The 19,999-nt window shown below is 48.4% G+C and overlaps 1 protein-coding gene across 1 annotated transcript in view; it reads right to left on the bottom strand.

Moving 5' to 3' along the window:
- Nucleotides 1–19,076, bottom strand: part of LOC120220175 (protein FAM189A1-like) — a gene marked incomplete at its 5' end in the record, with an annotated part of 31,748 nt that extends 12,672 nt beyond the window's left edge. Inside the window, 3 exons of the mRNA XM_039217202.1 lie at nt 7,594–7,729; nt 8,327–8,487; nt 18,969–19,076. Coding sequence (XP_039073133.1) covers nt 7,594–7,729; nt 8,327–8,487; nt 18,969–19,076 — 405 coding nt within the window. The remainder of the gene's footprint in view (nt 1–7,593; nt 7,730–8,326; nt 8,488–18,968) is intronic.
- Nucleotides 19,077–19,999: the final 923 nt, after the last annotated feature.

The raw sequence follows: 19,999 nt of genomic DNA, 5'->3' as shown, positions 1-19,999 counted from the left end.
TCAGGGTCCAGGTCCACTCAGGCCATGTGCTGGGTGAACGCGGGCCCCGTGGCCCTGGGCACTGTCCCGTCCTGGTGCACTGAGTGGCTGTGAAGCCAGCATCATGTTTGGAAGTCATCATGCTCTTGCAGATTTCTTCTCGAATGGATCATTCTGCCCAGACAGGACATCGGGAAGATGAGCAGCGGAAGACCAGGCTTCCTTGGCTGGGTGGGGATGGGGCACATCTGCTCTCTTGCCCTGTCTTCACCTGCCCATCTTCTGCTCGCACACTCGGTTCCCACTATGACCACATCTGTTTCACTGCTGTTTTAGGGCACAATGGTCCCACACAGGCCACGTGTCTGAGTGTCACGAACGCTGCATACATGTGCCTCTGTGCTGTCTCAAAAAACGATTTCTGAATCCTTGTGTTATTTCAGAATTGCTTTGGGGACTTGCTTGCAAATAATGAGCTCGGGGGGAGGCCCGGGAAGTTCAGGTGGGCCCCCGCAGATTGGTCCCATTCCAGTTCAGGTAATAACGTCTCTGCCTCCCTTGTTGGTCTCCTGCTACTTCAATCAGACAGCTGATCATCTTCGTCTCTTTCAACCAGGCTGCAGGCCTCTCACCAACACAAACCAGGTGACCCGTACCCCTGGTGGGAGGGGGAACCTGGGACAGGGTTTGGGGGGCAAGGACCCCACTTGTGCCGAAGACCCAGAGCTGCCTAAATGTTCCCTTTGTTCCCATATATCTATAACGCCGCACGCTCTATTTTCCTTCCTTAGCTCGAGATCCTGTTCGACCAGGGAGGGAATTGGGGGAGGGAGACTCACATGGCCACCAACACTCACCTTCATTTTCACTGAAATTGCTGTGCCTACGACCCATGTCAGAAATCCCTGTGAGAGTATTCTGCGAGATCATACAAAAAGGAACAACACCCTCAAGGTGTGTTTCCTTCCATACTCTTCCTGATCCTTATTTTTTTTTTTTTTAATTTTGCAGGGATGGGTGGCAACTTGGAAAGGCCTGATGACTGAAGAAAAGCTTCTGGTAATAAAGAAATATAAATAAAACAAGAGGAATAAAATGCGCCATAGGACAAGGTCAGGAGGAAATTGGATTCCTTTCATATTTTGTAGAAGTATCACCGGCTTCCCCCTGGCTCCCGGTCAAATCTGGTTTTGAGAGGAGACAGCTCCTGGCAGTGTATCTATCACTTCTTGTAAGTGGGGTGTCTAAGGTTTAATTTTAATTTGGCCTCCCCTGATGGCCAAGGCCACCTTGCCACACGAAAGCTGTGCAGAAAATAGCTGTGAGGTTTACATGGCGTTTTCAATTAGATATAAACACAGCGGAAAAGGGTGGAGAAGAAATATATTTGTGGTATAGAATTTAAGTCGAAATTCCAGTTTAGCAATAAGGGCTTATAACACAGCTCTTACAGGAGAGGGTCACTGAAAGGGGAGGCTGTGTGTACGGCTTCACATGGGACCCTCGGAGACTGCATTTATTTATTCCCAGACACACTATATTGACCAGTTGTGATTAAAAAGTCAGTTGGCATTTACACACATAAACCGAATCTCATCTCCCTTTCTTTTGGGAAGCTCTATGGCTAAGACACCCAGCGTGAAAAGCCTGCCCTACTTCTGGGGGCAAATTTCCCACTCCTGGGCGGGTCAACTAGCTAGTATCAGGATGACAAAAAGCTGTTCTTTGGAGGTGACTGTCTGTAATCACAGAAAGTGTGAACGAAGATTTTAGCCTAGTGTCCCAAAGCAATCTTTGAAGCTACTTTGCTTACAGATTTTTAAATGCAAAGGTGATTTCATTTGAAACTATAAATACTGACTTTTAGGACTTGTGGTTGGCTATGCTTCTCCTGAGTCCATTGCCTTACGATTTCTAGTCTTGTGTCTCAAGCTTCACCCCTGCCTGCCAGACTGCCACCAAATTCAGATTCCCAAGGTGCCGCTGGACCATGTCAACTCTAAATGTCAAACTCATCCAAGGCACTGCTATAGTTTGACATCCGGAATCATGAAATCTTTACCCAAATGATGTCAGTGAACCTCCTTCATTACCTTAAGCTCCCCAACCAGGTCCCACACTGTATGGTTATGTATCCTATGGAATACAGCACAGTTTTCCACGGTCCTTGGAAATGTAAGCTTGTCATCCACAGGAATACCACACTGGCAAATTCTCAGTAACTTTCTAGCTATAGAAAGAAATGCACTCTTTCCAACCTCACCCTCAAGTTACAGTCTTAAACCATGGGAAAGAGAAGGACATTGCAAACGAAGTCAGAATAGAACGTGCCTGTGGCTGATCCAGGAGAGTGAATGGGTCAGAATGAATGTGCTCAGTCAAGGGAGCTTTCTCTTCCCACATTAAAAAGCTCTCCCAAAGGAGCGGCCTCCTGCCCCCTGTCCAGAGCGCACACAATGTATGCTTTGCTCCTCTGTCAGTCTGTCTTCTTCTCTTTATCCAAACGAGTACTGATGGACAATTTACATGCCGTGTTTGTCCATAAGGGAAAGTAATTAACCTCCGCCTTGCCCTGTGACAAAGGATCGTGCTGTAAAGGGGGGCATCTCCTTGGTGTCCTCAGGTGGAGGGACTGCCCCAGGGGAGGGAGGCAGCTGGCTTGTGCAGCCTTCCTTCTGTGGACGGGAATGAGTTTCATTGACTTCTAGACTCCCAGAGGTGTCTGTGGAATTGAAAAGTGCTGCCAGACCACGGGGTCAAAGAGAATGGGCCCAGCAAGGCGCAGGCTTCCCCTCGAGGGGAGGATTGCAGTGGCCCCATAATCACCAGATGCTGCCCCCCTCCCCGAAGAGCCAGCCCAGAGAAAGGCCACACAGACACGCACTTCTTGCACACATGATGTTTGTGTAGGCACTTGTAAGCTTGCGGTTTCTGAGCCAATGCAATAGGAGATAGGCCTTCCTTTGTCCTTAAGGATTTTTTTTCACCAAAATTATGTGAAAGAAATATCCATTGAGAGAATTCTCAATAGTTTTGGAGAACGCTGTCATATTAGACCCAGTATTAGCCTCCCCCATACAGACAGTTCCCAATTAGGATGGTTCGACTTAGGATGTTTTGGCTTTACAATGGTAGAGAAGCGATACGTGTTCAGTTAGAAAGAAATTGTACTTTGAATTTTGACTTTTGATTTTTTTCCCCCAGGCTAGCAATATGTAGTATGGTCATCTCTCATGATGTTGGGCAGAGGCGGGGGCCACAGTTCCCAGGCAGCCACTCGATCACCAGGTTAGACAACTGACACCCTCACAAAACCATTCTGTTCTTTGTTTTCAGTACCGTGTTTCATAAATTACACCATAGTCAACAATATATTATAATATAGGCTTTATGGGGCACTTGGGTGGCTCAGTTGATAAAGCATCCAACTCTTGGTTTTGGCTCAGGTCATGATCTCACAATTCATGGGTTCAAGCCCCACGTCGGGCTCTGTGCTGACAGTGTGGATTCTCTGTTTGGGATTCTCTCTCTCTCCTGCCCCTCTCTCTGCCCCTCCCATGTGCTCCATGCTAGCAGGTCAGAACCTGCTTGGGATTCTCTCTCTCCCTCTCTCTCTGCCCCTTCCTGCTCGCTCTCTCTCTCTCTCTCAAAATAAACATTTACAAAAATATAGGCTTTGTGTTAGATGGTTTTGCCCAACTGCATGCTAATGGAAGTGTTCTGAGCACACTTAACCTATCATGTTCATAGGTTAAGGTATTAAGGATGTTTTCCAAGTATATGGGTTTCTTGGATTGCAAGACTTACCCCTCTGTAAGTCAAGGAAGATCTGTATTCTATGCTTCAGAAAAAAAAGTAAAATAGTGACAAAACACTCCTCAATATCCTTCTGGTGTGCAAGTATGGCTTGCATCAAATGTCACACCCAAATGCAGAGGCCACATTCCACCATCCAGGGTCACTGACAGACCTGGAGGTGGGCATTCCCCATTCTCATTACGAGGAGTATTGTTGGTAGGTGGGTGTTCCTGGTCATCAGGATTGAGAAGCAAAGGGCTCTGAGAAGTCCTCTGCTCTCGACAGCGTAGTGTACACAGAATCACTCACCATCCATGGCATTATCTCTTCTAGAAATGGACTAACCGCTCACAGATGGGAGGACAAAGATACAGGCTGAAGTTTGTCCCCAGCATGGAGCTGAAATTCGGTGATGGCAACTAGCAGCAGACTGGGGGCGGGTAGAGTTCCTCCTCCCCAAGGCAGCCGTGGAGAATCACACACCCTTGTGGGCTTCCTGGGGTTTCTATGTCCATCTACTGCTCTGCCTGGTGCCCCTGCTGGTTATAGGGCAGAGCAGGCCATCTGATGCTGCATCAGCCTCCTCCTTCTGCCTTCTAGGGACTTCCCTCCCCGACCCCAGCTCAAGTGCTCCCACCGTCTGGGCCCTTCCATGCCTCCTTGGTAACATCCTCATGCCCTATGCCCCATAACTACCTCCTCCTATCTTCTCTCCTCTTTGCTAAGCATCTCACAAGAGTGATCTACTGCTTAGCGTGTCCCTAGGGGAACACAGCAGCAGGAGCTAGAACTTAGGTAGGAATACAGATTTGTTTGTTTTTTTTTTCTAAGTTTATTTATTTTGAGAGAAGGAGAGAGTGAGAACAGGGAAGGAGCAGAGAGAGAAAGAGACAGAGAATCCCAACCAGGCTCTATGCCATCAGCACATAGCCCGATGTAGGGCTCGAACTCACAGCCCTGACATCATGACCTGAGCCTAAATGAAGAGTCGGACGCTTAACTGACTGAGTCACAGAGGCACTCCTGGAATGCATGTTCTTAGCAGGACCCCCTTCCCCAGCTACTGACTCAAAACTCTGAGGTGGACTCAGCCATCTCTATTTGATTGACAAGCCTGGGATGCCCACTGGAGTCCAAAGAGCACAGGACCACACCCCTGCCACACCTGCCCATCCCTGCCTCTAGCCACTGCTGGCACTGCCCCAGTGCCTCACTACAGCTGCTCCTGCACCAGCAACCTCTGGACGGCGAGCCAGCAGGGAACTAGGGTCAGCCCTACACAGCCTCTGGGCAGCACTTGGCCCATCTCTCCCTTCCTGAACCACTGTGTCTGTGAGTCCAGGCCCTCCAGGAGCCCCTGTGTGCTCTGTCTGCTCTGTGGCCTGTCCTGAGGGAGCCTCTTTCTCTAGCACCGCAAAGTACCGTCATTCCGTGGAGCTCTCCCACCCCCCTCTGGCTTCCCTGACTACGGTGACCACGTCTGTGGCTAACTCTCATCTCTCCACGGCCCCAAGCTATAGACCATCCTGTGGACACCTGCTTAGATGTCCTGGTGGCCCCCGAATCCAACCAGCCTCCCTGAGGTCACCCACCACCCATGTTGCACTCGTTTCGGACTCATCCCGAGTGGCTTTCTGTTTTGAGAATATGCACGCTGCACAGTCCCTCCTCGTGAGCCTGGCCACCTGCTGTCCCACTCAGCCTGAGCCCTCAGCTCACAGAGACTCCCCGGGCCCCCCCAAATATGGATCGGACGCCCCTGCCCAGTACCCTCCAGCAGTGCACGGGGCTCCCCTCAGAGTACTTATGACTCACTTCACAGGATACAGTTGTCACTGATAACATTGATTTGAATTCTTTTTATCAAGAGGAAAAGAAATCATTTCAGAAAGGTAGAATTCTCCACTCAGCTTTTTAAAACATTCAAGAGGGTTTCAATCATTGTAAGTTTAGAAATGAGATTTCAGCCATGCTTTGCCTCTTCGCCAAAGAACCCCTCTGACCTCAGGCACTTCCCACACATTTGTTTCTGTGGACAGAAAAAAGGCCACGAGTCCTTGGCCGAGTCCCTGTCTGCTGTCTGCAGCCTGATGAGCTGGGCCAGGACATTTCAGGGCAAGATAGGCAGAGGTGGGAGGCTCAGAGGCTCAGGTGGTCAGCACTGTCACCTCTGCAAGCGTGAGCTGGGGGCCTGAGCAGTCCTGACCAAGTGACCCTCAAGGAGAATCCTTCTTGCAACAACTGTGTGGCCAAGGTCCCGCTGGGCACAGAGGTAGGCATGTGTTCCCTTCCCCTGTCCCACAACGAGCCAGCCTGCAGAATGTGGTCTCTCTGCAGGTATGATTCTCTCCAGAGTCTTGTGGAGGCTGAGTCTGAACATTTGTTGGTGCAAACCTCTTCTCCACCGCAGGGGTCCCTGAGGGCCAGAAGCTCCCCAGGGGGTGGCCCCGAAGAGGCCAGCCACGGCCTCCTGGCCTTCTCACCACCGGGGCTCCAGATCTCACAGGGGCAGTGAGGACCTCAGAAGGGCTGGGCCAGGTCTGAGGCTGGCACCACTTCCCGGCAGGTGGCTTGGGATGCCTGGTGAGAAACCCAAGGTGCGTGTACCTGGATGGACTCAGGACTGTGTCTCGGTGCCCTCTGGTCGCTCCCGGTCATGGTTCTGCCCATTCTCATCTACCCCGGGCTCGGGCCCCAGGACAGGCTGCGGCCCCCATTCTTGGCAGGATTTCTCAGCCCCCCGCACATGCTACTTCTCTGCTGGACTGCTGTGCTCCCCATGTGCACCCCAACCTTGCGGCCTCCCCGCAGCCCGTCCTGCACGCGGGTGGGTGCTGCGTGCCCTGAGTGTTCACATCTCTCTGTGCTGGCTAGGGGCCTTGGCTGTGCAGGAGCGACATGTGTGATGATAACCATGATGAAGTGGCCGCTGTGAAAAGGGCCACTGGCTTTTGCTGAGTCAGAGCCCATTCTGTGTCAGGTGCTATGCTTGGTCCACTACAAGCATCCTGTTCCATCACATGTGTTTGGTACTGTTATGATCCCCATTTTACAGGTGAGGAAACTGAGGCTCCCCCAACACACCCCCAGGGTGTGCCTGTTGTGGGTCAGGCACCGGGAGGTCGTGGGAGCACCTGGCTCGCCCAGCTCAGGGAAAGCCTGCTACACCTGACTTGCGGCTCTGGCACCTCCCTGGTCTGTGGCTGCTGCGCCTCACACAGGACCAGTGATCCAGCACCACTTCCTCACCTCCCCAGGAGACAGTGACAGAGGGATGCAGCTGGCACAGGACAGAGTCCCCTGGGTCCTCGGTTCATGGCCTGGGCTCTGTCCCTGGGGGGCTCTGCTCATGCGTTTGAACCTGTAGCAGCTCCTTCTGCACTGTGTCCCGAGACACACTAGCCAGTGTTAAGCTCACATGCATCTGAGAGGAGCCAAGGGGGAAAAGCACAAATATTGGGGTGGCATCCGCAGGCCTGGGGTGGGGTCTCTGCAGGTTCCACTCTCTGAGGCTGCTGCCTCCTCTCCACAAGCCTTGATAAGACCACGGTTTGCTCTAAGGCTTAGAGAGAAATACAAATGCGAGAAGCAGGGACACCCGGGTGGCTCAGCCAGTTGAGCATCTGACTTCGGCTTGCCGTTCATGAGTTCAAGCCCCATATCGAGCCCACATTCCAGAGCCTGCCTCAGATCCTCTGTCCCCCTCTCTCTGCCCCTCCTGACTTGTGCCCTCTCCAAAATAAAACAATAGAAAACCAAATGCAAGGAGTAGGGCTTGGTAACAGGGAACTGGCTTGTCTGGGGCCTGGGCCTCACCTGGCTGGCAGCGGTCGGGCCCACCACGGCCTCGTAGGGCGGGGGGAGCTCGGCGGGGTACAGCAGGCCAGGGCTGTTGATGGCAACATCATACAAAGTGCTGAACGGAGAGGGAGCAAAGTCCAAGTGGAGGCCCCTGAAAAGGCAGAACCATTGTACCATCACTCCTGGGGGAAGAGCCTGGGCAGCTGACGTTCCTCTCAAGGCAATCAGAACATCACTTGTCAAGGTTTCCCCTGGTTGAATACTCATTGTGATTGTGAAATAAAAGTCTAATTTGCTAGGCAGTTTTAACTTTTGTGTGTGTCTTTTTGTTTTTTCTGGAAAGATATCGACATTTTCAATAAACTCTATGGCCCTGTCCATTAAAATGAAAATAATCATAGAGCTGATTAAATCTTTAATTACATTTTACATGTTATGCTAATGGCCACTACTCAATAGCGGTTTTGCGTTTCAGGAGAACATAATAGAGCCGCTCACGTCGGGCTAGGCTCTCTTTTGTTGCCTGACGGCGATAACAGTCGACATGTTCTATCTCTAAGCCAGGGTCCGATCTCTTTCACTGTTCGTGCTCTGCTCTCTAATCAAACATGCTTTCGTACGTTTGCTCTCCTTGGCTCAACTGCCCCACTGAAAATGAGCGTGGCTCTTGCCAGTTCCACCTCCCAGATCGTCTCCCATCTTCCTGGTGTCAATACCAGTCACCACCACCAGCTCCGGAAAGACCCACCTGTGGGCCTCGGCTGTGGGAGTACAGGTGTACTCTGGAGGGTAATAGGGCGGAGGGGGAAGGGGAGGGATGAACTCGTCGAAGTCCAGGGTCTGGTGGAGAACGGTGCCATGGGGGGTCACGCAGGCAGGGCTGGCGGAATGTGCCCTTTGTGGAAGGAACTGGAAAACAGAGAGATCCAGAGTTATTTGGGACATCTTGTGTGGCTTGTGTCTAATTAAGCTAATTACACATAAGCTTTAATGATCCGTTTGGAACTTATGTAATTTAAACCTTCGGGCTGTGATGGCGAAACACACACTTTAAAATGATGGCTCCGTGAGGAACACCTCGCCTCCAAAGCTTCATTAGGCTTTGTTTCTCACACTGCTATGCAGAACGCCTCTGTTCTAAGGAAAAATACAGTCTGGGAAGTCTTTTTTTTTTTTAATGTTTACTTATTTTTGAGAGAGAGAGAGAGAGAGAGAGAAGGGGAGGAGTAGAAAGAGAAGGAGACACAGAATACAAAGCAGTCTCTAGGCTCTGAGCTGTGGCACACAGCCCAATGTGGGGCTGGAACCCAGAACCTCAAGATCATAACCTCAGCTGAAGTCAGACGCTCAATCAACTGAGCCACCCAGGTGCCCCAAGGGAAGTCTTTTTTTCTTTTTCTTTTCTTTTCTTTTTTAAATACATTTATTTATTTATTTTAAGACAGTGGAAGAGAGAGATCCCAATCAGGCTCCATGCTATCAGTGCAGAGCCTGACGTGGGGCTCACACCCACAAACCGTGAGATCACGGCCTGAGCTAAAATTAAGAGTCAGATGCTTAACCAACTGAGCTACCTAGGCGCCCCCAGTCTAGGAAGTCTTTAATTCTATACTCACCACTAAATCTTCCTCTTCAGATTATACTATTCAAAGCCTGTGGTCAAAAAGGGTATCTAAGGTCCATGTTAAGTTTAAGACAGTACTTCCTGATGTGCATTCATGAGAAAACACCAAACTCTCAAGATGTTCCTCTTCACCCCCTCCCAAATTCCTACAACGAAATAAATTTGGGAAATGCCACATATTGTACTCCCTTCTTGGAGATCTATAATGTGCATTAGTGTGTTAAAGGCCCTGAGAAGGTCTGCACCACCACCCCCTTTTTTAAAGTTTATTTATTTATTCTGAGATAGATGAGACAGTGCAAGTAGGGAGAGAGGCAGAGAAAGAGGGAGAGAAAGAATCCCAAGCACATTCTGCACCATCAGCACAGAGCCCAGACATGTGGCTCAAACTCATGAAACTGTGAGCTCATGACCTGAGATGAAACCAAGAGTTGGATGCTTCAGTGACTGAGCCACCCAGGCGTTCCCAAATCCTGTTGTTTAACCCATTAGTGGCACATGTCTCAAATATTTCATTATGGGTCCCTTTGGACACATAGTATCTATGACTGTTTTTGTAGTCCTAGGGAATTCATAAATATTGTAAAACACTGCTCTGAGGGAAAAGATTCCTTTATGAGCTCTAGAACAGTCTGTGGGGCAACCTTAAAATGAAGATGCTGCTTGAGCAAACTTGAGGTAAAATATTATAAACCCTGCCTCTGCCTAGCTTTCTATTTCTTCCCATAGGAAGCACTGGCCAGTAACTTCCCACCCTTGGGTCACTGCTCCCAAGAGGTGACCTGTGGCATGGAGATGCCTGAGCCATTGCTCCAGTCCCAATCAACACCTCACTGTGAGTGCCTGCAGAGCCAGGAAGACTCTGTGCTACGTGAATGCTAGGCTCTGGGACTTCCCACTACATGGGGGGTGAGGGACAGGTGAGACAGTCAACTGTACACGGCCAAGCAAGGACAGTTCCACTAGTCAATGGGGAGCAGTGGGGAGACCTAGAGTCAACAAAGGGTTAATGAAGATGATATTCGAATGAGTCTGCAGATTGGTAGGATTTTAACAGGTGGGCCTGCAAGAAGTAACAGGTGAGCTAGTGAAAGATGTGTTTAAGAAAAGCACATTTATATAAGGCTCTAGAAATTACTTCTGGAAGCACCAGGGAGCCAGTGATGGTGCTAGAGCTAGGGAGCAGTGCTGTTAAAGCTGTGTGGTAGGAAATGCCTGGCAGCAGTGAGTAGGGTGGTCTGGACTTGATGAAAGGCTGGGATGGTAGGACATTTTTGCCCCAAGTATGGGTGAGGTCACAATTCTGAATATGGTCAAACTCCATGAAACTAGTACGGTCTAGACTAAGAGAGAAAGAATCGTGACCATGTCCACACACGCAACACAACAGACTGAAATTGTCTCATGTGGGTTTTCTTAACACACAGAGCACGTTCTTTGCCTTTCCAGCAGGTCTGAGCCGTGCTTTGTTTAGTTGTCTGAAACAGAGGTGAGTCAACGGCTATGAGGGGTCGAATGTGTGTCTGTCGTCCTCTACCTTGGAAAGCTGTCAGCCCTGATGCTTATAGCACAAAGCTGAGCAGTTAGGCCAAATGTCCCTGAGGTCTAATAGAGACATATTTTGAATTAGCCTCTATCAGAAATTAGAAAAATCAATAACACACTGAAGCAGGAAATGCAAAAGCCAAAACGCTTTCCTGCTGGAGGTACGATCCCACCAGGAATAAAGACAAGGAGCATTTTCAATGAGAGAGGTGAGGTGCTCCAGAAGGTCCTATTAGGAGGTTTAAATGCGTAGACGCTGTCAGACACCAGAGGCTTTTTAAAGGTTAAACGCCAGGTTTAATCACTTCTGCTCTAAACTCCACATCGCCTTTCTAGGAGTGTGTTGGCTCCACCTTTATGGAAGCAACTCAGACTAAGCCAGTTGCAAACTGAGTTTTTCTCTAGGTTCCTCAGCCGCCCCAGGGGGAGGCTGCAAGTGACACTCGACATATCCGCACCCCCCCCCCCGGCCCCCATCACTATCTGTTTAATGAGGCAGGGGCTCCTCTGGACTCTGCTCTGAAATGCTGGGGCTAGACCTCTGCAAACCACATTTCCCAGCTCCCTTGCCAGCTGGCTTCCTGTTTGGCTTTGCCAACAGGGGGCGCTAGAAGGGGGGGGTTTGTTCCTTCCCCACTTCTAACTTTGTGTTCCTCTAGCCCCAAGGAGTGGTAGCTGCCTCCATGGTTGCTCCTCGCTGTGTAACCTCAGTATATTCTTTGCTCCTGCGAACCTTCCACGTGTGGGTGACCAGCTCCCTATATTGACTGTGTTGAAATCCCATAGGTGAGATCTGAGTCTTCACCCTGGCTGGAGTCTGGTGTTGTGTGTACAGCAGGTACTCAATAAACAAGAGCTCGGTAGATGAAACTCCTCACTGTGAGGCATCCGTGCAGCCTCTACTGTACATCTGCTCCACATAGGAACATCTAACGTGTCTTTCTGCTCCAGTCTATCTCCTCTTTTTTTTTTTTAACGTTTACTTATTTTTGAGCGAGAGACAGAGCACGAGGAGGGAGGGACAGAGAAAGAGGGAGACAGAGATCCCAAGCAGGCTCAAAGCTGTCAGCACAGAGCCTGATGTGGGGGCTCAAACTCACAAACCGAGATCATGACGTGAGCTGAAATCAAGAGTCTGGTGCTTAATTGACTGAGCTACTCATGCACCCCAGTTTTCCTCCTCTTGAATTCAGTCTCCATTCTGCTAGCAGAGCTACTATTTAAAAAAATTTTTTTTTCAATGTTATATTAATTTCTGAGTGAGAGAGAGACAGCGTGAGCAGGGGAGGGTCAGAGGGAGAGGGAGACACAGACTCTCAAACAGGCTCCACGCTGTGAGCTGGCTGTCAGCACAGAGCCTGACGCGGGGCTCGAACCCACGAACCGCGAGATCATGACCTGAGCGGAAGTCGAATGCTTAACCGACTGAGCCACCCAGGCGCCCCTAGCAGAGCTAATTTTAAACCAATCCGACAGTCATTCTTGTTGAAAACTCTTTGATGAGACCTCTGCTTCCTGCATCCTATCTAGTTCCAGTTTCCTTACTTACTAACCAACCAGTGCCAAAATCTCTTCCTTCCCTCCTTGAACCAACCCCGAATACCAAACAGTCTGTACCCTCTTCCTAGATCCCCACCTCCCTCCCACTTGGCAACCTCCTACTCATCCTTCAGGACCCGGTAAGGATGCCCCTTGGCCAGCCCACGCCCCGCCACGCTGCAGGCTCCTCACGTCAGCACGCCAGGCATAAAGTCTGAGCCTGCACTTGGGTATGGTGGGTGGCAAATCAGCTCTGAATCGCCACTTCTTTCCCAGATGGTCCTACGTGCCCTGGGCCATCTGTAACTGCCTTGTTTGTTCCACGAGGTGACAAAGGCATGTGGCAAGCAGGGGGGTGCCAGTACTTGGCTGAGGGGTTCACACACCTGATGGGAGCGTCATTATTGCCCAGCCCTTGGCATCCACAAAAGAAGAGTGTGCATTTTAGACCCTGCTGGAAGGAAGCCCCTTCTCATACGTCCGCTCTGGAGAGGGAATCCCAACTTAAGTGTGCGCTGCCCTTGCAGGCGCTCTGAGACCAGCGGGGAGGGCTGGGCTTCCCGAGGCCCCCTTAGTGGAGACCCTAACATTTAGCTCACAGTCTGGGGTCTGAGATGGGGTGTGAAGAAGTCAGCAGGCCTCGGGTGACCCAGCTTGACCACTGAGGGTCCACAAGACTATAAGCACATTACTGACCCCTTTGAGTTTCGATCTCCTTCCCTGACCCCACCTGGCCTGACAGGGTCACGCTGGGAAACACCATTTCTAGGTCACAGACCCAGATGGCAGTGTTGTGTGGCTTCAAGAAAGGACCATATCACAAATATTAGCTCTCCAGTCACTATGCCTCCATCTCCGGCCATGGGGGGAGGTGGAGAGGTAAGGAGTGTAGGGAAGGACAGGTCTGCAGGGGTCTGGAGACAAGGGGCTGGAATTTCCAGGAACTCCTCTGAGTTCTGAGCAGCCGTGTCTCCTCCAGGCCCCAGGACAAGCCTGCCAGCCTCCTTTTACACCCTCCCCAGCCTCCTGACCAGCAGCTGCCTCTCTGGTTCACTGGGAAACAGAGCACACTCTACCAGCTTCCCCGCCACACTCTGGCTCCTGAATGGGTCACACGCACTTTTGAGATTTCCTACAGGGACTAAGAAATGCAGGGGAACAGACCTCTTCCTCCACCCTTCCTGAGACTTGGTAGAAATACCCTAGTATGACTACAGTAAGAAGTTTTTTAACCCACCTCTCCTTGCCAACCTCACCTGATGAGCTGAGCTTTCCCTCCACGCTCCAGACCCTGGAGCGACGCCTGCCTGAGGCACCTTGCTGCTCTCCACTCCTGTCATCACAGCAGGTGCACCTCGAGTGTCCCCGCCCACCCAGGGCACAGGGGCACATTCCCGAACAGCCGCAGGGCAGTTTCAGTTACTACTGTCATTCCTAACAAAACATGAACACAGGCAGGAAAACTCGCTCGTTCTACGAGAACCAGGTTGAACGCTCTGGAAAGACTTGACGCAAGAGAGCGGCTGAGCAGAAAGTGCTGCCAAGCTGGGTCCTGGCAAAGGTAGCTCTAAGGGAGTGCAGAGGAGTCAGAAAACATCCAGGGAAGTCCATGCAGCTCTCTTTGCCTGGCTCACGCCCATTTCAAGGAACGGAATCTGGAAATTACAGATGGTGAGATTTCCATGAAGTTTATACAAGAAATGTAACTTGGGGGGCACCTGGGCAGCTCAGCTGGTTGAGTGTCAGACTTCAGCTCAGGTCATGATCTTCGTGAGTTTGAGCCCCGCATCAGGCTCGCTGCTGTCAGCCTGTCAATGCAGAGCCTGCTTTGGATCCTCTGTCCTCATTTCTCTGCCCCTTCCCTGCTTGTGCTTTCTCAAAAATAAATAAGTTAAGAAAAAAAAAAAAAGAAATGCAACTTGGTACACCAATGTGTAGACCCATAATCGAACAGAAGATCTTGGCCCCCAATCAAAAACCCTGATGGGTAAATGCTCATCTGCATACTTAAAGTGAAAATAAAGTGTTTGTAGCTTTTATGTATCACTTTTAGGATTATCTGCTATGACTAGATTTTAAGATTAATCAGGCACCCTTGGGTCCTAGTCTGATATATATTAAGTAGCACCTACTCCCTAGAGATGTTTCTGGTAAACCCAGACCTCAAGGAAGGCCATTGTGGGTCCAAGGAGGGCCAACTTCCTGGACAGGCAGTGGGTGAGCCAGAGAGGTGAAGATACTGGTGAACTTGAGAGATTCTGGGGCTTCCAGGAGGTGGTGTTCCAACCGTCTCTGGCCGTGACACCCCTTGCTCTCTCCATGGGCAATGATGCCCTGTCTGCACTTTCTGGAGGTGTTCTGCTTTACAGGACACGTGACTAGTGTTGAGAACATAAACGACAATAATAAAATACGAAGTTCACAGGCAAGTACCTAATGGAGATGCATGTAATAGCAGATGATGTCCTTTGGGCTAAACTGGCTGCCAATAAAGTATGTGGGGAGGAAAAGAGCTGAATGGGAAAATAGGAAAATGAGATTATGCTCAAGAAATAAAACTAAAAATGTGAGATTAGAGACACTTTGGAGGTAAAAGCTTTCTCCACGAAACCATATCTATAAACTGAATTTTACACTCAGATCGCCTTTTGCCACTATTTCCAAAAATATTAGAGTACTTCAGCATTCTAAATTCTGACACCAGGCATAAAGCTTTGCATCTCATGTATACATGCATTCATTATATGAGTTCCCCAAATGGTTATTTATCCCCAAATGCTGATCCCTAGAAATAAGAAATAAGTTCCTTCCATGCCAGGCTAAGGCCCTTGCTGTGAGTCTCTGTCTGGAGCGCCCTGTGGTCTTTATTGTAGAAACTACACCTATGAGAATGAGTTTGTTTTGCATTTCTGTGCTTTTGGAGCAGAGCTGGAGCTTAAAGATACTTGTGAAACAATGTGTGTGCAGACACGTCCTAGATTTTTAAAAATCTGTATCTCAACTTCTTATAATCATCTCACCTACACCAAAATTGAGAGCAATATATCTGGGGACCCTTCACTGAATTGTTCCAAAGCATTCAGTTCTTTTCTATAAAAGAAGCAATTCTCTTTGTTGCACTCATATTTCACCGGCTTATATAGTACTAAAATATGCACCTTCAATCCAAATGCCACTGACATAGACTGCTTTGGAGACAGATACAACTGTCCCCTGGAAACCTTGTAACCCGACTACAGGGAGCAGAGATGGCACATGAGTGAACCACAGAGGCTGCTGGTGAACAAATGTGCTGTGGGGAGCAGGCAGTGCGTCTTATGGGTGGGATGGAGAGCCATGGCTACCCAGCCAGTGGGGTCAGCACAGGTGGGCTAAGGGAGCTATGACTGTATGTGCTTACTAAAGCACCATCTGCACAGGCACAAACAAAACCAAAATCAAAAATAAGAAAGGGGTGCCATGGGGCACCTGGGTGGCTCAGCTGGTTAAGTGTCCAACTTCGGCTCAGGTCATGATCTCGCGGTTTGTGAGTTTGAGCCTTGCATTGGGCTCTGTGCTGACAGCTCAGAGCCTGGAGCCTGCTTAGGATCTGTGTCTTCCTCTCTCTCTGCCCCTCTCCTGTTCACACTCTGTCTCTGTCTCTGCTCACATTCTGTCTCTGTCTCTGTTTCTCAAAAATAAGCAAACATTAAAAAAATTTTTTTTTAAAAAGAAAGGGGCACCTGGATGGCTTAGTTGGTTAAGCCTCTGACTTCGGCTCAGGCCATGATCTCATGGTTCATGAGTTCCAGCCCCACTTTGGGTGAGCAGGAGCCTTGCTTCAGGTGAGGATGAACCCTGCTTCTCTCTCCCTCTCTCTCTCTGTTCCTCTCTCTCCCTGCCCGTTGCTCACTTGTGCCATCTCTCAAAAAAAAAAAAAAAAAAAAGATAGGAAAGAACTCAAGCATTCTCATAGATGGCCAACTGACTGACGTTACATCCATATTATGACTCACTGTGCACACAAACACATTTCTGTGTAGATTAACCTGGAGGGATGTCTGTGAGAGCTTCAGGCTATTAAAACCACGCTGCAGAGTGATAATGAATGGCGTGATCCCATTTGGTTAAAAGGAAGAAATAATGGAAGGAAGGAGAAGGATGAAGGGAAGAAGGGAAGGAGAAACAAGGAAAATAGACTAGTCATATATGTTAATATAAACACTAGGAAATCAGTAAAGAAATGGAAGGATTCACTGCAAAGTTTCTTCAGGAGAATGAGATGGGAGAAGGTAGATTATTAACTATGCTTTTATCTATCTCTATATTTTACTTGTTTCAGTGATTATACATTACTTCTTTAATTAAATAGTCTAATGAAATGAAGGAAGAAAATTAAAGTCAATTAGAATGGAGTATAGCTGGAGAAAAAGGAGAAGACTCTTCTAAAAAATTAAAAAGAGCTTGAGGCATCCTCATGAATAACTTGGTACCAGCTTCCATCCTATAAGGCATACCCATGAGCCTCTGGGCTTTCCACTTCTTCTTTCTCAAGGGTGCAGCCTGTGTGGCCAGCTTTGCCCAGGCTCTGACCCATGTGGTCAAAGCCCGCCTCCTCCATATGACCACCAGGGTTTTTCAAAGCTCACATACATGCATTATATGATTTCTTTCTCACTGGCGCCAGGGAGGACAACAGAGTATTAACAGCCTTACATACAGCAGAGGAAACTGGGACAAACAGGCAGTGATGTGCCCAAAGTCATGCACTGGTTCCACAAGGCACCATGGTCATATACCACCTGTTCTCCTTGAGCTTATCTGGTCCCATAGCCCATGGTCACAAAGGGAAAGGACTTGCCTGGAGGAATTTAACCGATTTCTGCTTAAGCCAGGGGTTAGAATCAAACTTCATTCAGCCATGAAACAACCAGAGATTGTGAAGGTGGCTGTCATAGTTGCAAAAACACCTTATTTCCCTGTGGTGTTTACAGTTGGCAAAGTACATCAGGACCATGGCATTCACTGTGGTAGCTCAGTAACAAACAATATTCTGCCCACATTTATGAGTCGAATAGGTCATGTTTCTTGAATGTTCACCAGGTATGTCATTTGGTCCATTTCAGAGGTGAGGAAAGTGAGGCTCAGGTGGGTTCAGTGACACATCTAGAGTCCCCTGCTTCATATGCAGAAGAGATGGGACTCCAACCCAGACATGGCTGTCGCCAGGCCCAGGACTCCAGGCATGCCCAGGTTCCCCATGGCGGAACGAGGGAATGACCCTGCTCTTAATGATGCAGTTGTATACGCTATCATAGCTTCTGTAGGCCTGATGCTTATTTAGTCTGTGGGTTTCATTATAACACTTCAAACCAGGGAAAGCAAACGTTTACATTTATAGCACTTTGGTTCTGTTAGTTTGGTCAAATTGGTGTGATATTTACAGATCAATAGTAAAATCTGCAGAGGTGAGTAGAACCCCATGGTACTTAACCTTTCCTTTACACAACATGCTGGAGAAAATCACCAACATGAGGCCTCAGTGAGCGGGGCCAAAAGTTCATCGCTGCTGAATAACTGCTTAATTAGATACCTTTCGGAAAACTGCCACTTCTCAGAAAGGTCAGCCTCGGCTGTGACAGCTGCGTAGATATACACTGGGACAAAGAGGCGGATGTTGCATATGATTAAAACCAATGAATTTTTAACATCTTGGTAATGACGCTCTCTGGCCCTGTATCTTGATGAACTGATGTATTGCCATGGGGTGGATAAGAAAGAGCAAATAAAACAGCCTATAAGAATAATGTGCTTCTCCTTTCGTGAGAGACATAAAACACTGAAGGGGAGGTAGACAGATCTTGAAGAAGCAAAAAGAGAGACAGAGAGACTGAGACAGACAGACAGACAGACACACACACACACACACACACACAGATGATTCCTACCCTTAGCACTAGAGAACAATGTCTTCCCATTAGTTCTCTTTATGGTACTGACTTTAGTGGTAACACAGCAAATAGTGGGCTGTGTTTCATTCATGCTGAATAATAAAGAGCCTTTATTACTTACTAAACATGTACTTATAAACGTGTATTAATAAATGCATGACCCTTGCTCCCATTCTTATTCCTCTCCCTGGGGAGCAGCAGTTATTCGACTGTAAGACCCTGGCCAGGGGGGTCAAATGATGGCCAGCCAGTGACCTGCCGCTAGATTATGAACTCAGGGTTAATTAGCAACTCTAAAAAGCACAGATGAGCAGTTTTTCAATTTGAAAAGAACTCATCTTCTAAAAACCTTCCTTTATTAAAAGAGAATATTAAAGCTTGAAGAAGGCACCTTGCTCTGGAGGTGCTGGACCCAGAGGCTATCTAGGGCTATAGGCTTGTCACTAAAATTACTCAGGGGACACACTAGGGGCCATCTAGAGGGGCATGGGGGTGGCCAGACTCTATTAACATGCAGCTCCATCAATGTCTAAAATAAATACATTACTGGTACCAAATGTACAGGTTCTCTGTCTTCCAGAGGGAAACATGAGGAGGGCTCCAGGCACCATGGACTCACAGGGTCTATCATCCTTGGGGCTTCTGGTTGGAAGCTAGAAGTGTCCACTGTATGTTAGTTTCAAACTGGCTGGAGGAGAAGGGGGTCAGGCTTACCATTCTGAGTGTGCTTGGGAAGGAAGGGGGCCACTCACCATCTGCAGGACGTCAGAAGACACCATCTGCATGCAGCACATGGCCGTGGCTAATGCACACACGATGGTGGAGAGGACGTTGAGGGCACACACACTGAAGAGGAGATCCTGTGAGAGCGAAAAATGCAGAAGAAAGTCAGTCTCATTCTGACAACCCAGATGACAGATCCTTAGCATTTCCATCAAGGTCCAGAATGAGTGTGGCCAATTGCTATCCATTTCACAAAGGTTTCATTTTGTAGCTTTCTGTTTATTTCATAATCAAAACTGGCCTTTAATAAGAGACACATCTGTTTATTCTTCTACAATGCTGATCAAATTATTCTTAAATACTAAATGATCTATTTCACAATTTTGATCATGATTAGGCAGTCACTGTCTAAGAAAATCTTGGAATCACCAACATTTAAGTGGGTGGGCAATCTTTATCAACTATAAAATGTAACTCAAAATTTTGAAGTGTTTAATAAAATGCCAAGCTTTATTTATTTATTTATTTTTAATGTTTATTCATTTTTGAGAGACACAGCACAAATGGGGGAGGGGCAGAGAGACAGGGAGACACAGAATCTGAAGCAGGTTCCAGGCTCTGAGCTGTCAGCACAGAGCCCAATGTGGGGCTCGAACTCACGAACTGTGAGATCACGCGCTGAGCTGAAGTCAGATGCTTAACCGACTAAGCCACCCAGGTGCCCCTAAAATGCCAAGTTTTGAAATTAAACTTTTTAACTTGAGGTAATGGTAGATTCACATGCAGGTGTAAGAAAAATACAGAGAAGTCCTGCATACCCTTTATCAGTTTCCCCCATGGTAGCATCTTGCAAAACTGTAGGGGAATATCACAGCAAGGACTGACATTGATGCAATCAAGAAGAACATTTCCATCATCACAAAGATCCTCAGCCCACAATGCCCTTTCATAGACCAATATATCTCTAACCCCCTGCTCCAGCTCAACATCTCTTTCCCAACTCTTGTCAACAATTAATCTAGTCTCCATTTTTGTAATGTTATCTTTTCAAGAACCATAT

Source organism: Hyaena hyaena, unplaced genomic scaffold, assembly GCF_003009895.1.
Source record: "Hyaena hyaena isolate Hyena2069 unplaced genomic scaffold, ASM300989v1 scaffold_670, whole genome shotgun sequence".
Classification (NCBI taxonomy): Eukaryota; Metazoa; Chordata; class Mammalia; order Carnivora; family Hyaenidae; genus Hyaena; species Hyaena hyaena.
Note: the sequence above shows the minus strand (reverse complement) of the source record. Positions and strands in the feature narration are given on the sequence as shown.